This window comes from Streptopelia decaocto, assembly GCF_964273445.1.
Source record: "Streptopelia decaocto genome assembly, chromosome: 2".
NCBI classification, from domain to species: Eukaryota; Metazoa; Chordata; class Aves; order Columbiformes; family Columbidae; genus Streptopelia; species Streptopelia decaocto.
The window spans coordinates 90,424,028-90,446,665 of NC_138655.1; the positions used below are offsets into that span (position 1 = coordinate 90,424,028).

Below are 22,638 nucleotides of genomic sequence, written 5' to 3' on the forward strand. Positions count from 1 at the left end.
TACTGCCATAGTGGATGTCTTCAGCTACAGCTGCTTCACTAGAAATTACTAGAGGATCATTTCACTTTTAAAAGCCTATTGATTTGTTACATTTTGTTGAAATACAAATCAGATCTGTACTTCCTTGTAAACCTCATCCTCAAAAGCTCCTTCATTTGCCCATAAAACTGCAGTGTGGCTGAAAATAAGCTAAAATCTGAGCCCTCTGAAAGAAAAAAAAAATCAATGAAAAAACTTATATTGGCTTCAGCTAGGTGAAGGGTTTTGCCAGTCTACACACCTGACACTGCTGAAAGTTTTGTTTCTCTGAAGATATATTTATATCTCTAGGTTTATACATACATAAGGGATTATGCATAGATGTGTAATATAATGACGTCCGCATTGGTGTGCGAGGAATGATAGGGAAGCAGGTGTTAGATGTAAGAAGCCTTCACTGCATTTGAAGTGATCAGCACTTGCCATTATCCTTTTAACAGGGTTGCTGTACAGGCTTTGCAGACTATGCCCAAATCCAAGCAAATGGAGAAGCAGCAGGTTTTATTGGGTTTTCCCTAAGGTGGGCAGGTCTGAGAACCCACTCTTGCATGTGATGGTTTGGTGGTATTCACCCGGTTTTTAAGAGCTGGGTCATCAAGAAGTTTCTTTCTGGGGTTGTCACCACCCATGACCTAGTCGACCTGAGCCCAGGCACAGAGTGGAAGATCACAGGTTTATTATATTCAGAGGTTACCAGGTAAAAGAGACTGTTAAAACTTGACAGTGAACCAAAAAGTTGTAGGCATTTGTGCCAGTAGGGACTCTCATACATATGAAAGTGTATATTACACAACTTTTTTGAGGTCCAACTCCCAGCTCTTAACAAGTTCTGCATAACTTCCCATGAAAAATGTTGCAGATGTTACAGACCATTTAGGTTCTGTTTCACTAGGCTGGATCTGCCTGATTTGCTGATTGAACAACTATATGCATTGACTTACTGAGCTCTGGGTTTTATTAAAGCATATGTGTACAAAAGGTACTGAGAATGCATTTAAAGAAGGAGAACTCACACCTTATATACAGTTACACATTCAGTGGAGTGTGTGCATATGCTTTCTTGACAGCTGTTTTTTTCTTTCAGGGATTAAAAATAACAATATTGATCTGTTTGGTATCAATTGAGATGCTTATGTTATTTTGAGACTGCGTGATCTTTGCTAAATCAGATGAAAATTGATTAACTTCTCTGTCAATTATTTTAAAATATTTGTGTCTTTTGATAAAGTAAAAAGGACTTCTGTGTTTCACAGAGAAGCCAGCTGCTTTGATTTTTGACAGCTTTCACTACCCTTGAGACTGTTTAGAAGAAAATATGAGACATTTGTGACTACTTTGGTGCTAAGCATGTTCTACATAGTACAATTCCTAATGATTTTGTGCAAGTGGAGGCTCACATTTGACAAACAGAATAATTCCACGGAAATGTGCTGGGTTTGTTTGTTCTTTTTCTCTATCAGTTTAGTGATTTTTTTTACTCACTTCTTTTATCCTGGGAAATTACTAAAACACTAGCAATGCTACAAAAAAGTAAATTAGCCCCTGTGCTTCTCTCTTTGAAGATGGATAAGGTGAAAATACACTTCACGTGAAGATGGTACTGCAGGCGGGGAATCCCACTGAATACAAGATCTTCATAGAAGAGATGAGGAGTACAGAGAAGCCCTTTGAATTTGGGAAGGTGAATGAGCATGAGAGGTTCCTACCCAGTATGGGGGGACCCCATTCCCAGCACAGCAGCGAGCTGGAGTTGGAAAAGCTATTTCTTTGTGCAGAGAGTGACTGCTGAGCACAGCAGATGAGTGGAGGCAGAGGTGCAAGGCTTGCCCTGAGCACCCAGCCACCCTTCAACACGCTCCCCTGGGAATGTAGGAATGCGAGGGTTGGCTTCCCTGGAACCACAAAGCTCCCAGACTCTTGTTGGGAAGAGGACAGCGCTGTGGCAAACATAAAATCATAGAATATTTTCCGTTGGAAGAGACCCTCAGGATCCACAAGTTCAACCATAACCTAACTCTAGCTCTAAACCATGTCCCTAAGCACCTCGTCTAAACACAGCTGCAAGAGCTAAATGGAGCTGCAAGAGCTAAATACAGTAATCTACAGTTCAAATACAGGCATCTACAAAACACACTCCACCTAGGGCCGAGCTTAGTATGCTGCCTTGCAACTGGTAGTTCTTGCCTACATTAGTGTAGCAGAAGGATGAAGTTCTGCATGAATTTCACACACATGGATTCTATGATACAAGAGATCAAATTTAGGATTTAGCTAATAACACCAGAAAATGTTATTGGGCCAAATTTGGATGACTGATAACACATAACAGGAGTCCAAACTCAAACACAAATTACTAAGCCTCAAACTGTTTTAGGACATTTGAGGCATGTAATCTGAAGAAATGTGCAATTGACTCAATGAAGTTACAATATATTTAATTGCTTAAATATAATGCACCTTACAGAAGGCTTGTGTGAATGAAACACACACCTCAGCCCACAGTCTGCAACTTACTCAGATACACTATGCATTTTCACCTGTGAGAGAGCCACACAAGTCAATAAAGGGTCTTTTCCTGATAAGGACTGAATGTTCCCCAGCAGAAAGTTGCTGAAGCTCAGCACCTTCTTGGAAAGAGCTCACAGTATCCAGATCAAAGGAGCCTTTCTCTGCTTTTATGTAGTCTGATACTGCTAAGAGTTAAGTTAAACTCCAAGAAGTTATCCTTAACTACCTTCCACTTTTATCTTCTGTTTCAGAACTGAAGAGGGCTCCGCATGCCCAAAAGCACATCTATTTTCCCCAACTATGTCAACTTGCTGAAGTAAAGGATGCTGCCTCTCCTCACAGTCTTTACCTTCCTTATTAAGTAGTGCAAATCTCACCTGAGTATCTGAAATCTCAAGCCACTAGCTTGCTAAGTTCCCAGATGTTTGGGGGTGGTGTATATCATTTTGCAGGATCAGGCCCTGCATCTGCATCTTAAAAGCATTCTTGGTGATCAGCCTTAAATATAGGTAAGGAGATTAAAACATATAAAAGCATATGATGATTTTGGAAGCAAAGTTCTCTGTAGCTGGACTGGTATTCAAATTTGTTCTGAAACAGCAGAAAAGAACTTGCATTCTTAGCTATGAAGATATGTAGAAAATTACCTACAGTAAGAAAGGGAGTAATAAAAAAGGGCACAAATGCCTCTGTCTTAAAGAAAAGCTCATACCGGCACATTGATGTTTCTCCAAAATGATGAGTAGGAAAGCTGCACCAGACGCTGACAGAGCCTGTACTCTGCTCCCTGCTATAACAATCCCCATTCATTCCTGGCATCAGCCTTCTCTCTTTTTAATGAGGCTTTTCACTCAGACTTTTCTGCTTAGCTATTAGCCCAGCAAACAAGTCTAGAAGATTTTCAAACTATTGTTTTCTCTGCACTTTAACTGCCTGAGCTTTTATACCCTTTCGTCATTCCACTGAACAATCTTTTCCAGCCAGAGGATAAAGTGTGGAGAAACAGTCCCTGGTTTTCTAACACAGGGAAAACAGGAAAAAGAAGATTTAGAAGCCAATTAGCCCAAACTACCTAGGAGTAAAATCAGGGGCAAAAAAAAGAGAATAAATCCAAATCCAAATGAAACATGCAGAAAACAAAATTTACGATAGTCAGCAAGGACCAGGACCTGAAGTTATTGAGACACAGCTGAACGCGTAAGCTGGAGACAAAGACGTGGTTCTCCAGGGGTGACCCTGAGTTGTCTCCCCTGGGCCTAGGGGCTTGCAGCACGTCCTTGCTGTCCCAAGACTCTCTTCTGCTTTCCTGAAGCAAAGCTTTTCCGTCAGCTTTGCTGATGAATGCAACTACTACGTCTCGCTCCCTGCGGGTTTGCTCCCACGCTGTGGTTTTAATCTTGCTGGCTTTTGGCCCCATTCAGCTGAGGTGTGAGGGAGGGAGGACACAGGAGAGCAAAGTGCCCATGTGCCATGAACAGATGAAGACCAGTCAGCACAGGGAGCTGGTGGGGAAGGTGGTGAGAAGAAGGAATCATTTTTCCCCTTCAACCCCCTGACTAGCAACTTGAATCAGCCTATGTGGTCCCAGTCACACCACAATGGGGCAGCCAACCCCCTGCTTCACATTTTTTTTTTCTCTATGGCTCTATGCGGCCCTAGCTGGTTGTATGCTAGTCATGAGGCAACCAGGGGTAATCTAAGAATCTTTTTCTTTGGGGTTTACCCCTTTCAAGGAGGTGCTGAGCCACTGCATAGTCACTGCGCTGTCTAACAAACTGGCTGTTACGACATTCACGACTAAAGCCAAGGGATACCCTACCTTGGGGTGGAGAATTGCATGTTCCTAGCTGGAGCTGTGGCAGGCTGACGATGCCTTGACAGACCTTGAGCAGTTTTGGCTGCTCACAGTGGGTCATAACTTCAGCAATGACTCCTTTCTTTCTGTTAAACACTCTCCATTCTCTTCCAGAATAACCTCTTAGCATACTGATAAGAGGTATCTACCTCCATGCTGCTTTCAGAAGTGTCTTGCAGTGTCGTGGGGCCTTGGGCCCTGCCCTTCCCGCCTATTGCCGCTTAACTAAGTTCGCTTTACTCAGCATTAACAGATATCTTCCTAAATAATGTATAAGCTAATCACTGCTTATATTCCCTTGAACCAGGGGCAAGTAATGAATTCAGCACAAATCATTCAATGTACTGACAGTAGTGCAGCTGAATAATGGACTCTATTAATAACGCTAAACTTACTCATCACTCGGTAGGATGGCCTTTGTTTGCTACGGGATTATTTGATTCAAATGCTCTGGTAAAAACACTGAAAGATAAAGGAAGAGTGGTGGCAAAAGAATATTAAAGTCAGCTGATGACCTGAGTATATAGCAATATTTATGTCAGACTTGGAGCCTTACAAGTGTTGAAAGCTGAGACACTCTGCTGCAGCCTGTTAGAAGGCTGAGCCAAACCTCTCCAGTTCTCCTTGCCTTCTCCATAAAGCCACACATGTAGTTCATTGGGTAAAATACTATTCTGTCAACATAAGAGCTGATTTTAGCCAGGATCCAATGAAATTAAAAAAAAAAAAAGTTCTTAAATGTGCTGGTTTATTAGAAAAGGCTTATTTGCAAAATGTTCTGTTCCTCACAGAGGACAGGGTTACTGCCAATTAGTCACCAGTAAAGGGGAAGTTATAAGGGCAAATGCCATGTAGTGGCAGGAAGGCACCACCAGTGATGCCACATCAGGTTGACTCCATCCAACCCCTGCGGGAGCAGCAGCTTCTGTTGAATTCCTGCAGGCTTTTGGCTGCAGATGTTTGATTCTAAATGTGGCAGTCAGCAGTGTAACTCAATAGAACATGGGACTCTGCCACATCCTGCCCAACACCAGATCCTGGAAAAAAAGCATGCCCATATTGACTTGTCAGTTTAACACACACAGGCAGGCAGGAGGCTCATGCCAATGCCTTTTAATGTCAGAGTAAAGCCCTAGTGCATATTTACTACAAGAAATTACTATTCCTCAGCCTGAAAGATTTGCCTTTTGTTAGAGTTACTATAGAATTTCCAGACCCAAACTGGCATGTATCCAGCCTCCTTGGTACCAGACTTCCCTTCCTGGACCAGCCATCCCAAAGCCTGATGAGACCGGCAGCAGAAAATGTGAAACTTTGACTCTGATAAGGTACTTACGCTGGCACCATGGATTGAACAGGATGTAAGTGTCTGTTGCAGAGTTTCTTTGTGTTCGGAGGATGCCAAAGGGAGTCCAGACAGCAACATACAGGCGAAACTTCCCAACAATACAGGTGGCAGAGGACATGATGGACAGGCGAACAGAGTTGTTCTCCTTGTGGGTAATCTTGGCTCCCCACTCGCCAGGTTTCAGTACATCACCTACCAGGATCGGGATGTAGGTGCCTTTGTTTTGCTGCGGGTAGCGACCTGGAGAGAAAGAGAGGGGGTGATAACTCCATGAAGAGGCTCACCTTGTTCTTACAATCTCTTCATTTCCTGGCAGTCCTCTATCTCTTTGTCTATTTTTAACAGAGGTGGCAAACTTTAGCAGACAGAAACCACCTACCTCCCTCATGGCTTCACACAGTGCCTGGTCACTTGGCAGTACAGCCACACAAATACATGCAACACCTCCCAGCAGGTAGCCTGTGCGGACACCCCCACCTGTCTCACTCCAGCAAGCTTCAGTCTCACTGGTTCAGGCACCGCGAGGACTGTAGCCCTGGCAGCATGAACAGGGTTTGTCCCAGGATTTCTATGCTCACCATTGTTTGTCCTAGTGCAGCAAGCTGCACTCCAGCTTGCTCCTTGCCTTGGTGTCAGCTATACTGTCGGTAAGTGTGGGTAAAAGCCCCTTCCTCAGTGCAGATGCACCCACCACCCTTGTTGCTAGCATGGAAGTGCTCGCTGGGACACAGAGCTCAGTTTTGGGGCTCTTTAGCAGAGAAGAGCCTTGTTTTTCCCACTGCACTACTGTGCCAACAAGCAGAGATCAAGTGGTCTTTGAGCAACTCCACATAGATGGAGGAAATACGAGTCTATCCACCAGCAGATACCCAAAACTCAGTTCCTCCTGAGCATCTGCTCCTCACGGATGGAGTGGGAACCAACTCTGGACACCCAGAATACAGATGAGCACATTAAAGCTGGATAGCCAAACTTTCTCTGCAAGCAATGAGTCCCAAAGTATGACACACTTCCAAAGTACTGCACATGATAGCCTACTTCATAGTAAGACCAATCGCACCCCAGAGAAGCCTGTTTAACTCTACCAGCTATAAAAAGCATCTAGACGGATAGACTACAGGTAAGCATGTACGCTGCCAGGATTCAAAGTTGTGTGAGGATCCACCCTTTGAGCCTGAGGTAGAGCCAGATTATATCAGAAAGTAAACCAGTGGTGTAGACAGGAAAAGGCATTCGTGAGAAGGCTGAGTTCCTTTATCTCATTCTCAAATCTATCATTTGTTTCATATTTTAGGCTGAAATTCAGACTCTATTGTTCAAAAACAGGGTAATGAAAAGTATCAATGGCAGACAGAGAGACAGACTTCTATATTTTTCATTCCTGCTATTTAAGAACTTCAAAATTAAACTCACAAGGGTGTTGATTTTCCTGTTTGCTTACTTTTGTACGGCTGACGCAGAGAAAATCCCAGATCTGAACACTGCCACATTCTGGGAAAAGACAACTCCAGCTTTAAATGTGAAGCTTGCAAGCTGCCATGACTTTCATATTCCTAAGAAATCTGGGGCTACTGTGCTTCATCCAAGAGATTATTCAGTACACATGAATTTCTATTTTGCAGATATTCAGTGCACATAAATGGCCCACTTTGCCCTGTTGGCCAGGCATGCTGTAACTCATGAAGCCCATTCAGAGCAGTGAGGGACACAACAGAAGGAAAAGACCTACAGAAGAAAAAAGGACTAGAATAAGAAAACAAAATCAATAGAAAACACTAGAAGATAAAGCATTGGACACTTCAAATACAAGCCATCAAAGGAAAGCCAGCCTAGAGAGAAGAGCCTATAGAAGTAACAGAGATGAGTCTTGTGCCTGCTAACAATTGCGATCTGAGAGCTGAACATATTTTTATTCTTTGTAGTGCAACTGGGTATGACCCAGCTTGCCTCTGCAGTTGATATTTTGCTTCTAGTTTTGACATAATAATTTTTTTAAAAAAGCAGTCCACACAAACGAAGCAGCAGAGCAAACCAAGTAATTGAACTGACATCCTTGAAAACTGTTAACAAGTGCTACTTTTAAAAATAACTCCCTTACCTCCTTCAGAAAGGTGGGAGCGAGGAAAGATTACTATTTTAACATGGTTAGGAACTGACATTATTATCTTCACTCGAAGCTGCATGTCAGTGTGGGAGCCTACTGGGACAGGAGGAGCTGTGCTGTGGCAGGGGCTTTGCACCACCACATACATGTGCACCACGTGCACACAGGGAGGCTGAAGAATCACTCCACAGCAAATCTGCCTATAGGAACCAGCTAAGACCTCAAAGAGGCCATGAGGCCTTTGCGAGACATCCTTATGGAAACCCTGTCACTGGCACCTTGTAGCTGGTTCAGCAAAACACCAAGCCCCTGTTATTTCCACTTTTCTGAAACCTCAACATGCAAAACTCCATTTGCCTTTCCAAACAAAGGTCCTTCTTGCATGCAAAGCCACGAGACACCCTAATATACCTGCCATTTGACAAGGGAGCACTTGTAGACTGGTGCTGAGGAGATCCTTTCAGCCCAGAGCCCATGCTGCTCCCACGCAGTAAGAGGAAGAGGGCATTGCACTGTCTTGCTCACCCACAAAGAGAAGACACTGTGGGGTATTGCCTGCATCTTGCAGACACAGCAGAGATGCCAGGGAATGTATATCCTAGAAGTCAAAGTAATTTGCAGATGTTACAAACAGTAAATACAAGAAAGCATTGTTTGCTTCTGACAGACAAGCAGGGTTCAGTGCTTGTTAGCAATTGCATAAATCCTGAAGTGAGGAAGGCTGGTAAGATGGGCAGAGCCCTCAAGAGCACAGTTAGCCATTTTCAACATTTTCTTTGAAGAGAGGACAGGTTCCCTAATCTTCTGAAAAAAAACCCCAACAAAATGCAAAAGGGGGAGTAAGGGAGTTGTAACTTCTGACAGGAGCTTGTGCAGCTGAACTGTAATCAAACATCTAGACACCTGACAGCACCAGCCACACTAGTCTCATATATACACATCTGTTGTCTTGATACTAGAGTGCTATAAAGCTGAATAACTTTGGCATTACATGCTAAGGTTTTTGGCAAAAGCATCCTTACGTAGGTTCAGTACTATGTTTATCAACATTGTAGAGAAGTCCTCTTGGGACAGCTTGGCCACTTGTTTTTCATCTACATCTTGAGCACACATTTCTGGCTGCACTGGAAAAGCAGGGCCAACTTTGGGTCATAGTTGGGATATCTGCAATGTCAGCCCTTTCTCAGAAGGGATTATGTGCAACGGCGGTTTCATTCTCTGGGTTAGGGTCTCTAAGGAAGAAGATTCAATATTATCTGAAGACTCATCACCAAAGGCCTGCAAACGCCTGGCAGAACAATCTCTGCAGGGTCTCTGTTGATAACGCAACCCATGGAGAGTCAGGAGGCTGTTTGGGTGCATGTCAGGACCAGGAGCCATGCAGAGAAGATAAACTGGTTTTATGCTGACAGAAGGGTACATCTGCCAGCAGCATCAGCTGGCTCAGGATCCCTCTCACTCTCATTTACTCCAGGAGCTGGCAGCCTGAACCATGCTCCACAGCCAGTTCTTTGTGGCTGTCTCAGTCCCTGATGCTCACGTGTGCTTTGGGTGTAGGAGGCCTTGGCCCTCAGTAAAGGACATTTCACAGCCAATTGCTCTGTGAAAGACAAAGGAGTTGCATGACATCATGTTGTTGGGATGTCCCTCTCCTCTCTCTAACAACATGCAAAAGTGGGAAAATCCGGCCTGAGAATTCTGAAAACCTAGAGGTTGCTGCGCTTTTACCATCAGGCACAGAGTGAGTTTTTTATAGGCTCCTTTTGCAGCTATGAAGATATCAGGCATTAGAACGGGAGCTGCTGACTGTCTTGCCTTTGAGGTAGGAGAGGACAAGAGAGAATTCACAGTGGCCCTCTCTTATAGTGCTCCAACTCTTCACGTTTTAATGCTAGGCACTGAGCCACATTACTGCCAGAAGGCATTTTTTTACAGAAACCTCCCTTTTACCAAAGGTTTAATGGCCCAAACATATCTATTTTCCCTGCTACACAGTACACAGACCTGCAACCCTTACATACTTTTCTTATCCTTTCTTAATCCACCTTGGTTTCTGTAGCTATCCAAGCTGGACTCCTAAAGCTCCTGCTCCCTTCAGCTGCAGCTTGGCTCAGTTCTACTCCTGGGGTTTCCAGGAGCCCAGGAAAAGAGGACCAAAATAGCTGCTGTTGCTATAAAGGAGCTCAGGTCTCCCTCAGAGCTGCGCCACGAGGTTTTGAAAGTAAATAAATACGAGTGGAGGTCTACATGGTGAAATGCACCATGACTGACGAACGTGTGAATACAGGCATGTATGAGATACCCCTCACACAACATACACTTCACAGTGGCAAAAAATCAGAGAGCCATGTTTTTAAAGCTTGCCAAAGTCTATTTACACAGCAGCAAAAGAATGAGCCGTGTAAAACACAGAACCGTGGCCACACGCACGCATTCACAGTGAGTTATTTTTAACATATGCCTCAGCTCCTTAGCATGTCAGCTCCAGGCTTGTCAGGCATGGAGGCAAGCTGTGTTTAATTCTGGGTGAAACTGCCACACCAGAGAGAGATCTGCAGCAACAGAGGGAGGGTGAGAGGTAGGTACAGCAAGTTCAGTCAGCGAAACACGAGTGCTCCTCCTCCAGCTACCCAAGTCTGGGGCTGGTCCTTCAAAGTGATTAACAGGGACGAGGTCTTGCTCAGATGATACACCTCCTCCTTCTCCCCTGCTCAGTCCCTTGAAGCCCCTATCTCCACCTAATTTAGTTTTTCCCCAGGGGATATACATGTTGCTGTATGGTGTGAGTGCATTAGACAGCTCCTAAATGCCACTGCTGAGTTAGCACCACACTGTCAGCACAGCCAGTGGAGGGACCAATGGCTGCTCTTGGAAAGGCCCTACACAAGTGAGTAGATGTTTTTCTTTCAGCAGGGAGGAGGGGAAATTTGGCAGCACAGAGAGCTTCAAAGGACAATCCTTCTCTTATGGAAGCAGGATAACTCAGAAGAGAGGGAAGTGAACAATGCTGTTTCTCAATAGTCTTTTTAGGAACCCTCCTTAGAAAATTGGTTTTTAAAGGAGTTGAAGAATCTGTCTCCTTTTGGGATGTACATTACACATAGTAAGATTGACAATTTTCCTGCTAGGTTCATTTGTTTTACCTAGATACAACGTTTCATACAAAGGGTAAAGAATCTATTTCAATGTCAGCCCTGGAAGTTTAATAATTGTGAGAGGCTGATAAACAAATCTGAGCTGGAAGCCACAAGTAGAGTAGCTGTGTAGCAGAGGTAAGCTTTATTGTAAAAAGCAGCCTTGGGAGGGGTTTTTACAATCTGGGACCAAGCCTTATTAGTCACTATGAATAACTAGAAGTGTCAGAAAAGGAAAGAGGAAGGAGGAGACAGGAAAGATGAAAGAGGAGACAGGAAAGAGGAAATGAAGTAGAACAAGGGAAAGAAGAAGAAAGAATGGAGAGGAGGAGAGAGAAGAGGAGAGGAGGAGAGGAGGAGAGGGGAGGAGAGGGGAGGAGAGGGGAGGAGAGGGGAGGAGAGGAGAGGAGAGGAGAGGAGAGGAGAGGAGAGGAGAGGAGAGGAGAGGAGAGGAGAGGAGAGGAGAGGAGAGGAGAGGAGAGGAGAGGAGAGGAGAGGAGAGGAGAGGAGAGGAGAGGAGAGGAGAGGAGAGGAGAGGAGAGGAGAGGAAGAAGGGAGAAAAAGGGAGAAAGGGGGAGAAAAAGGGAGAAAAAGGGAGAAAAGGGGGAGAAAGGGGGAGAAAGGGGGAGAAAGGGGGAGAAGGGAGAGAGAAGAGGGGGAAAAAAAGAAAAGAAAAAAGAGAGATAGTCTAATAAAACCCAAATAATCAAAACAAGCAAGAAGGAGAAACATATTTTTCTAAAAATCATTGGTGTCTTCAAACCACTACTTTAATATTACACCTGGGTTCTTCCCACCCTCAAATCCCATTGCCCTCAGAAACACCGAATATGGACTTTGAAATGTAGGAAACCCAAGTATCTTGAAATAATTCTTGCTTTGGCTCCAGCTAGGAATAACATCTGACCACTCTGTCCCAGAAGTGAATGTTTCTAGTACTTTATAGTCATAAAACACACATCAGAGTCACACACCTTAGGTACTAAAACCATTTAAAAATACAGATAGATTTTATGTGCCACTTGATGCTGCAGCAGCAGTGCAAAAGAACATAATAAAGACAAAGATTCCTTTGTATGAAATATGGCTATTTATAGAGCACCTCAAGGGACTCCCTCCTCTCTGCTCCTCTAGGGCCTGGCTGGGAATTCCAGGGAGGAGCAAAAAAATATCCCAAAGCCTTCATTCAGAAAGCAAATTTTGTTGTTCTTTGCTAAGAGCTGGCATACAGGCCTCTTCTCTGGAGTAAATTTGTAGGAAATGCATTCCACTGCTGATACATTATTCTTTCTTCCCCCAAATGGGACTCCATGTTCAGACAGGTGTTTCTGTATCAATGTTCAATTTTTGTAGTTCTTTGTTAAAGAGGCATATAGTGATTTAATAAACTCTTAGCACTGTGTTACATACCAGCACCAACAGACTTTTCCACCAGCACTGAAGTTAGTTGCTCTTGTATAATGCCAAGAAGGCTCCTAAAAAAATAAAGATCCAACTTTTTTCCAATGAGCAACTTTTTCCCAGAAGCAGAACTCAGCTCAACATCCCATCTGAGGTGCTGGGGGACACCTCATGTCCCAGTCACTCCATTAGCTACCACCTCCCCTGCCCCAGAGCTGCTGAGGAGGACAGGTGACAGCAAGGGTAGCAATACTTCCCACTAAGACAGATTTACTGCCTGACAAAAGGAACAAAACCTCAACCTTCCTGGAATAACCCATGTCCCAACACTGCTGTGAAATTAGATAAAGACTGTGGATACTATGAAGAGCTCCACTGATGCTGGTGTGAGTGTCCTGAATTGAACCCTTGATTATTTAGTTGTATTTAGATGCCCCTCTGACTATAAGTGGGAATGTAGTGTCACCTAAATAAGCCATATAGGATCAGCTAAAACATCTTTATGTTCTTAGCTCCTTTCTTGTGTTTATAACTATTCCTGTGGAGCAGGCCTGGAAAGACTGTAGAAAAAGGAGCAGTAAGTCTCTGCTCTCATCTCAGGCCAAAAGGCAACGATTTATAGGAGCCTGAGCAGTGCATATGGGTGGCTGCATGGGTGCCCATGCATGCACATGTGTGGAAAGGTGAGTGTAGCCTGGCGGACCAGGATTTATGATCATTCCAGAAATATGCCAATGAATAAAATGTTCCTAATAATATTTAGGGCTAGACCAATATATATAGATTTATGAAGCCATTTAAGGAAAATACAAATAGACAACAATTTATGAGGAAGTGGGGAAATATATCATTAGAGTAAGGATGCAACATATAAACTCATCAACCACTGTAGGATTTACAACCATGTATAGGAAACTACTACTAAAAACAAGACTGAAGGCCATATAAGCCCATCTAATAATTCATCTCCTTTTCAGAAAAATCAGTGCTGTTGCAGCAGTGACTGTGGAAACTTTGCAGCACTCATGCTAAACTGGCTGCCCCAGGTGCAGGAGCCATGCTTGAACAGAGTGAGCTCCACACTGTGGAAAGCTAAGAGCAGCACAAAGTATACCCACTGCCATGAATGTGGTAGTCAAGAGAGATCAAGAAGGGTGAAGGGGTCATTGGCTCCTCTACGCTCCCTGGGGCTCCATGTACACTGCAGTTGTTTCTGCTGTGGGATGTAAGCACAGCATCCACAGCTCTCTTGTGGCTCTTTCATCTTAACCCCAGACCAATAAAATGAGTATTTCCCCAGGGGTGATGCTCACCTTGCCTCCTATTAAAGCCAGGAAATGGGCTGCGAGGAAGGAAATATGTAGTGATGGAGCAGCTCCGAAACCACAGGTACTGGGGCAGGGCTGCAGTCCAGCATGAGACCAGAATAACATCGCACTACTCTTCATAAGTGGATAATTTTCCACACGGATTTTTTGACACATTCATTGTTTTCCATACTTTGGCAGACAAGTATAGTCCTAGTTTGATGAAGCATTATGTGAAAAACTGAATTATAATAATTCACGTTAGCACTTCATCCAGTTTCACTGATGATGACTCTATGGAAAACAGTCTTTTAAAGTGAAAAGGACTTTAGTCATAAGGAACTATCAAAGAAGAATATCAGTAAAAGTGACTTTCAAGAGGCTGGAGTGAATTACTTACATATTTACACATATATATTTGTTTATATAATTTTGCCCATGAATTCCAGACTGTGTGAATGGTCTTTAAATGGACTGTGGATTAAAAGAAACTGTTGGTAAAGACTGTTCTGTGAGTGTTTCAGACCCACTTTCACAAGACGCGAGAAGCATTTGTCCCAGGTACCCTTGATTCATTATCAATTAGTAGGATTACGCAGTCTCTTCTTGCTTTACTTGCTTCATTAATCATCTTTTTAATGATGCAAAAGAAGCAAAAATAGAAGCAAAGAAAAGAGAACTAAAACTAAATTTTAGGGAATAGAGGAAATAGAATAGTTCTGCACACACACAGGATCAAGTCATTACCATTGCCTCATTTTTCAGGAGCAAAATTAGTCTTTAATGGACAAAAATTCTGTGATGGATTAACGTCAATGCTGGGAAATTTCCAGTGCTGGGAACTTATAATTTCTGAACAGCTTTTTATGGTGCTATTGTACAAACAGCCCTCAGTGTTGGTACAGCCCTGCAAAAAGAGATGTTGAGTTTTCCCAGCTCCAGTTGAATTCTCTGGGAGCCAAGGCCAGCCAACCCTACCAAAAGTATCTTTGTACCTTGTGAGAATAGCACCTTGAAACACCCAAAAGATTCTACATCTTGTAGACAGCACGGTCCATATTGCTTGAAGTGGCCTCCCTACCTTTGGAGATACCCAAAACCTGTCCCTAGGGTGAGGCCCTGAGCAGCCAGAGCAAGATGGGCCTGCTTTGAGCAAGGGCTTGGACATGAGACCTCCAGAGGTCCCTCCAACCTAGGTTATTCTACTGCTCTGCTGTACCATTTGAAGTCTGCTTGGGCACAGAGAGAGCTCTTTGGAAAGGTAATTTTACAACCATCTGCCCGTATTTCTGTGTGTCAATCAATTTAATCTTTCAAACTCAGCACCTTCCTAGGTGATATAGCCCTTGTTTCCCTGAGCTCAAGCTGCCTCTGCTGTATGGCTCTGGCCTGAGCCAGTCCCTTGGTGTAGCTCCTGCCTGACAGTACCACAGGGCAGGTCTTTGGTGATCTTAAAGTCAGACCTTGGTCTATGGGGGAGAGTCAATGGGAGAAAAAAAAAATATCCAGAAGGGAGTTGACCCCATTTTAAGACAGCAGGGCTAAACTGCAACCCAAGGCAGTCTAGGGACAGATTTTGGACTGGGCTCTGGCTTTCAGGTAGCTGAGAGGTGGATGACTGCTCTTCAGGCAGAAGAACAGAAAAAACCTGGATGTAAAAGGCCACAGCTCCCCATTACAAAAAGTTTAAGAGCAGAACACTGAAATCTTGAGCACTCTGTTCCCTTTCCTAAGTACAAGAAACCCCTTCTTTCTCCTGGACTTGCCAATAAAAGGAGAAGTAGCGAGAGTCAAGCAGATCATCTCTGGATAATTTCCTTCTCCTTTGTGGACTGTTTTTGTCTTGCTTTCTGTTGCCAGCCTCTGAGAAAAAAATGTACTGTGTTTTCACCACATGTACATAAAAAGAAACATTTGTGGAGCACTGAGTATTAACCAGTTCCTAGAAGAGGAGCTTGAACATCTCTTCTCACAGCTGAATCTCTGTGAGCTATAATAAATTCATTGTAGAAAGAGGGCAGTGGTGTTCACAGAAACAGACACTTGAAAAGCAGGAAAGGGCAATAGCATTATATACTATCCTGTATATGCAGCACTTTTCTTCAGCTGATTGCCAGATACCACACATGGGACATCAGCATTACTGTTCCCATTTCACAGTAATAGCAAAGAATGGGGAGGAGAAGTCAACCACAGACTCAGGGCTGACTCCAAAGTCATTCAGAGCTGAGTTTGTTGCAAAGTCTCCCCTGGCATGTAACCCCATTCCTACTGTGGCTGAGGATGAAGGGATTTTTATCCCTGATTAGAGATTCACAGTACAAACCATGGACAGATGTGTTAGGAAAGAGCAAGAGGAAAATAAGTGAATCTGTTCTCTTAAGTGGACTGTGCAATGTCAAAAGAAGTGTTAAATTTCTTCTTCCAATATAGAATATCTGATTAAAACAAACGCAAACTGCACACAATTCAATAAAAAACAAATGTTCCATTTTCCACTTCTTCTTGCTACAGCTGTTTGTTTTAAACATATAAAGATAAGAACAGTCTTGAATTTAATTAAATCCCAAAAGAACTAATGATATTTATGCATATTAAATTTTTAAAGGCACTTGTGGCTGTTCAGCCAATCATTCACTGGACTGTCATAACATGCCTCCCAACCCTAATTTAAATTAGAAAGAAGAGACCCATGAAAAAAAATGAGCAGACAGTAACCTTTCCACTGCACATATGTTTAAGAGATAAATGCCCATCTAGGTTTAAAATGCAACAAATCTAATAAATGGCCACATCATCATAATTCAATGGTGGAAAAAAATCAATGTTACAAATTTTGGAACTGCATCTCTCAGGAAAGTAAATTAAAACGTCAATTCAAACCTACTTTAAAGAGTTTATAAGGGAAACATTGATGTCTTAACACAGAAACTCCCAGATCACTCTAGGTGAAGCTGGGGCTTTCCCAGAGCTGTGATGCAGGGAACAGTATTCAGTGGGGCCATCTTGGGAGAAAAGTAGGAGGCTCCACTCTGTTGCTTGGTTTCCTTCTTTAGCGAGGTCATAGAATCATTTTGATTGGGAAAGATCTTTGAGTCAAACTGTTAACCTAGCACTGTGGAGCCCAGCTCTAAACCACATCCCTAAGAACCTCACCTACACGTCTTGTAAACACTTCCAGGGATGCTGTTCTCTGGTGCTGTTCCTTCAATAAACCAACAGGTACCTTAGGACCTGGGGCTCTGATGAACTCTCAGTGAGAAGAAAAATGATTTCTTGCTCTTTTTGCAGTAAATCAAGAAAGCCTCTGAAGTGCCCCTAAGTAAGTCTCTGGTCTAAAGCTACAATCTCTGAACCTTCTCCCTTGTTACCAAGTTGGCTGTAAATCACAGAATCATAGAATCATTCCAGTTGGAAGAGGCCCTCAAGATCACCGAATCCAACTGTAACCTAACTCTGGCACTAAAACATGTCCCTAAGGTCCTCATCTACACATCTTTTAGACACCTCCAGGGATGGGGACTCAACCACTTCCCTGGGCAGCCTGTTCCAGTGCTTCACAGCCCTTTCCATGAAGAAATTTTTCATAATATCCAAACTAAATCTCCCCTGGCACAACTTGAGGCCATTTCCTCTCGTCCTATCACTTGCTGCTCAGGAGAAGAGACCAACACCCTACATGCTACAACCTCCCTTCCCATAGTTGTAGGGAGTGATAAGGTCTCCCCTCAGCCTCCTTTTCTCCAGGCTAAACAGCACCAGTTCCCTCAGCTGCTTCTCATCAGACTGGTGCTTCAGACCTTTCACCAGCTTCATTGGTCTTCTCTGAATTCTCTCCAGCACCTCAATGTCTTTCTTGCAGTGATAGGCCCAAAACTGAACACAGGATTCAATTTGTGGCCTCACTAGTGCCCAGTGCAAGAGGACAATCACTTCCCTAGTCCTGCTGGCCACATTATTGCTGATACAAACCAGGATGCTATTGGCCTTTGTGGCCACCTGGGCACAGTGCTGGATCATGTTCAGCTGGCTGTCAATCGGCACCGCCAGATCCTTTTACACCAGATGCAGGCTGCAAAGTTGCAAGGCTTCCTATTCTTCCACCCTGTGTAATTTTCCCACCTTGCATACTCAGCATTTTGTTATCCCAGTTCATACATAGTCATCTCTCCCACCTCAAACAACAGACTCCTCCTCTCTGCATCTCCTAGATGCTAATAAAATATGTTTCCCGTTCCACCTACTTGTCAGAATTGCCTTACGGCATTAACTAGAGATAAATTTGAAAGTCCCCAATTCTGCTCTTCTTCTCTCACAAGAAATTCTACTGACTTTCTCGAGTAAGGATTCAGATCCTGTTTAGAAAAGCTCTTCCTTGCCTATGGTTAAGCCTGTTTTTATGGTTTAAGAGGAAAAGGCCCAGACATTGAGTACTGCTGTGTTCCTGTTTATGAAAGACTCTTCAACCTTACTTTGCTGATATGACACAGCCTTTACCAGGCACTTACCTATCAAATACTCCAGCCAGAATTGGTCCGTCTCTGGGTTATAGGGCCGGTTGAAGTCAACCTGGATTTGGAAAAGCTGTCCCCGACGCACTATCAGCTTGGGGCTGTAGTACTTGTCAGTGTGGTGCTGCTGCTTGTTGATCTCATGGGGCTCCTTGAACATCTGAATATCCACAACACGCAGGTAATCTGCAGGGACATGTAAATGAACAGAGAGGAAAGGAGTCAGTATATCGGAATGTCAACACAGATATCAACATCATGAGAAGCCCTGTCCTCCCCTTCTCCAACATTGCCTCATCAAGGAACACCATGCAATGGAGCATGCTGGATCTGTTCAGGGTTTACATCCTCCTGGCTGAGCAGGGACTCACAGACTGACACTTCTCCATCTACCTGCCATTTTCACAGACACTGCAAGGTTTCTAGTGAATTATGAAAGCAATTGCAGAAAGACCAGGTTGCTATGGGTAGAAAGATCAATGTCCCCAGGGAGAGCTGGGCTCCATCTTTCCTTTGGCATTGGCTTTCTGCAAGTCTGGGCCTTGCTGTCACAAGTTTACCAGTGCAATCAGTGGATCTTTGACAGCTGTGGCTTCATGTCTCCCATCTTGTAGCCCTTAATTTGTAAAATGTAAATTCACAGGGGGTTTGTGATGTTTAAATATATTAATGTTTGCAAAGCGCTGCTACTATTGAGCGCTGAAGAGCCTGAGATGCAGATAATGATCTTGCATTCAGCTGAGAGCTTGGATTGTCTGTATTAAATAAGGTTTTGGTGTACTGTATGTGTCTAGACTCAGCTTCTCAGTACACTTCCACTGCTATTACCGTCTTCTTATGAAAACTAAATATAACATTACAGTGTATAATTACAGCATAGAGTTATAGGCAAACAGCAGTAGGTATCTATAACATGCATGGGCAAAACTTCACTCCCTTCAAATTAGGGCTGTCTAAAGGGTTATAGCCTACCACTGCTAGAACTTAGCCTGCTCAGCTAATGACCATTGTGGGGTGGCATTGGGATAGCCAAAGGCACTTGCAGTCACCACGAGCTACATGACTGCACCGTTCCGGGAATTTTCACAATGGGAGTCTTCTCACAGAACAAGCAACCACATGAAAACAAACTGGACATCATTCTTTTGCCTACATACTTGGGCAGATAATCACAAAATCTATGCCAGGAGGACCATTAGTACCCACCACCAGGAGAGAGATTGAAGTGTAAAGCTTGATTTGCAGCTCTCAGCTTGTCTTTCCAGGTGCTGACAGTTAGAAACTAGATAATTCCTGCATTTTATACTGATGATACAGAGCCAAATTCATGCCTGGCAAAAAGAGGTGCACATTTACAGCAGCTGGTGGAGCTGTGTGTACTCCTGATGGTGGCTAATTTGGCCTGGAATTGAGTACACTGTGAGATGGAATGATGTGCTCAGCTAATGAGTTGGATATTGAAGTCACTGAGGACTGGATGAGGCCTGTTTCATGGAATCTCAAGCAACAGCTTTGTATGCTGCTCTTCCTTAAAGGTAGGGAGATGTTGCATGGTGGCTGGCTCTGAACAAACAGCAGAGCAGTTCCCTCTGGGATGCACAGACTCCAGGCTACTGTGGCATCTGCCTCAGCCCCGCCCTTCTGCAGGGATGTGTTCCAGACAGCAGCAGAGCCCGCATGCAGCAACTCCCCTGGACACCAGCATGGTCCTTCTGCCCCAGTCAAGACACCCAAACTGGCCTCTGGGTGGCAGGAGACAGAGAGGGGGCATCAGGAGCAGGTCCTGCTGGTGCATTATCACCATCAGCTGGGAGGAGAAAAGGGAAGGGAAAGGGAAAGGGAAAGGGAAAGGGAAAGGGAAAGGGAAAGGGAAAAGGAAGGGACCTGTCTGAGGATCCTTTTATGGAAAAGCCTTGGACAACTGAACCTAAACCCATCCACCTCCTGCTAACCCAGGCTGGAATATCCTGTTGAATCCTGAGGCAGGCTTGAAGTCCCATGGCAATGTTATTGTTATCCTCCATTTAATTCACTAGGCTTCTGGAGTAGCTTCTGTAGATCCCTGCTGGCTTTAGTGCTGGCTGAAGTTACAGAGATGGTTTTTGTGTGAAACATTAAATGTGTTTTGCTCAGAAATCATTCTCATTTCTACTCTGTGAAGTGGGGCATGTCTTTGCCTCCCTCCCTGCAAAACTTATCAATGCTCACTCACAATAACACTGACAAAGCTCACAAATCATGTGAGGCAGGAACTTCCCAGAGGGGGGTAAAGCAGGGGCAGGGGAGAATGTCTCCAGTTTTCTCTCTCAACCCTCCCAGGTTGAAAGCAGTGCATGTAAAAGCTGCATACCTTGGTTTGAAGCTATCAGTAAGTTTGGCTCAGCTTCTCCCTCCTTCCAAGGAGGCATAAAAAGAGAGCTGAGGGCTTTTGTTTTCATCTCATGTTCTGAATTAAAAAGCAACAGTGACCCTGCCCTTCTTTCGCATGTTTTCCCCTTCAAGGAACTGCAAAGCTAAGCCACCCTGGGCCACCAGTTCAGTATTTGCTTCATTTTATCTCAGACCCTTACATGGCTCCTGTCAAAACATAGCCATACGCACCTGCAGAAAACACATTCCACTTTCACTGTTAGAATGTATGTTGAGCTTGCCAGATCGAGATAAACTGTGACCAAGCCTGTGTTAATTACAGTAATGGTAATTATGGAGGACAAAACCTGAGCAAGGTAACGGTCTGTGCTAATCCATCACCAGAGTGTGATCAAAGGAAGGCTCCAGACAAAGTGCACGTCACTGCTCGTCTGTTTGTGAGGGACAGGTGGCCACCAAGGCCTCCTTTTAAGTCAGGTCCTTTTGTTAGTTTGCCTGTAGCCTGGTCTGTTGTTTAGTGCAAGCAGGTTTGCTGCATGAGAGGCAGCAGTCTGATGCTTTCTTAAAGCTTTTGCAGTGTTAAGCTTGTGTGGAAATAAATGAGCACAAGCTTGAGCTGTTTTTCAAATAACAAAAATAGCCTTAAAATATCAGGTTTTCTTGAAGGATCAGAGAAAAAGGGCTCAGGATTACAAACCAAATAGTGTGAGTTTCCAAAAGAGGTGCCCATTGCTGTGCCAACAGGGGAAGCACGATTCTCTGTCGAGTTGCTGAACATTGCAAAGGAAGGTGCGTGGGGAGCTTGTAGACCATGGGGCCACAAGGCTGCGTCCTCCCACCAAGCAGCTGTAAGTGCCAGGCCCACGTGTAACACATTGTGGAGAGATGAGCTAGTTAGGAATAGCCAGGGGGAGGACACGGCACAGGTGTGCTCACAGAGACACAGGCTTCTTGCTGAAGAAACACTCGGGGGTTGAGCATCCTCCTCAATGAGCATCTCCTCCCACAAGGAAGCTGGGCTCCAGCAACAGGCAGCCCCCTGGCCAGGCTGGGGGTGCAGCAGTCCCCGTCAGCCTCTGCCACACGCTCCGGCTGTGATTCAGCAGCACAGAAGTGGGTGTCAGCAGAGAGCTAGTCAAGCACAGAGTTTACCTCATGCTACAGTAGTAGCTAAAATAGGTCAAATGAATCACACCTTAAAAATGCCTGTTTCGCTCTGTTGGCTGTCAAGGGGAACGAGGGTGACTAGCTCAGCTGTAGACACCTACATTGCACAGATCAAGGGCAGGATTCAGTTAAATTTAGGTATCTAAATGATGCGAGCCTGGTACGCAACTCTTATTGTGGCCAGTTGATGGCTGGTTGCTGTAGCCAGAGGAGTGTGGTACAGATCACCCTGGAACTGACACTCACAGCCTCTTTGGACAACCTGTGCCCTCACCTCCACTTGCTGGCTGGCTCTGTGTTGATTATGATCTGATGCAGGTGAAGACACTGACATTTAGATGTTTATAGCAGGTGTCCAATCCTTCCCCAAAGGCTAGAAAACACCTCAGTTGCAGCAGCAGGGATAAAAGGGATAAAAGCATTTGTTTGCTTTTTTCAGTGTGTTACAGCAATGAAATGTGGGAACCACTACAAAAAATGTGGACAACCCAGAAGTGTAGAGGTGTGCAGGTGAAGGGGAAGGAGGTGGCACAAGCAGCCCTCTGCAAGGATGTGCTTGCAGCGCTATAGCCCTGCCATGCTCTGCTGCTCCAGCTCTGCCTGCAGGTGTTCACTTTATTCCTCAAGCACAATGCTGTGAGTGCTCTGGGCAGGCTCAGCTCCTGAACATAAGTCCCAGTCTGAGCTCCATTGAGCTATAAACCTTTAGTGTGGTCTGACAGGTGACTTAAGCATCCTACCCCAGTGTGTCCAGGGATCATACTGACATCAGCTGGTATCACAGGCTTAGATCACAGGTGATGTGCACTGAAACAGGAAGAGGGCTGCAGTCCCTTCCCTTCCTGTGACCCCTTGTAGGTTGTTGCTACAAGCACTGCAGAGCTGAACTGCACA

At 44.4% G+C, this 22,638-nt stretch overlaps 1 protein-coding gene across 2 annotated transcripts in view; it reads right to left on the minus strand.

Moving 5' to 3' along the window:
• F13A1 (coagulation factor XIII A chain) overlaps positions 1–22,638 on the minus strand; it is a 61,258-nt gene that overhangs the window by 35,878 nt on the left and 2,742 nt on the right. For both annotated transcript variants that reach the window (XM_082045619.1, XM_082045620.1), the window contains exons 3-4: positions 18,205–18,393; positions 5,739–5,990 (exon numbers count right to left, since the gene is read on the minus strand). In XM_082045619.1, the coding sequence (XP_081901745.1) occupies positions 5,739–5,990; positions 18,205–18,393 (441 nt within the window). The remainder of the gene's footprint in view (positions 1–5,738; positions 5,991–18,204; positions 18,394–22,638) is intronic.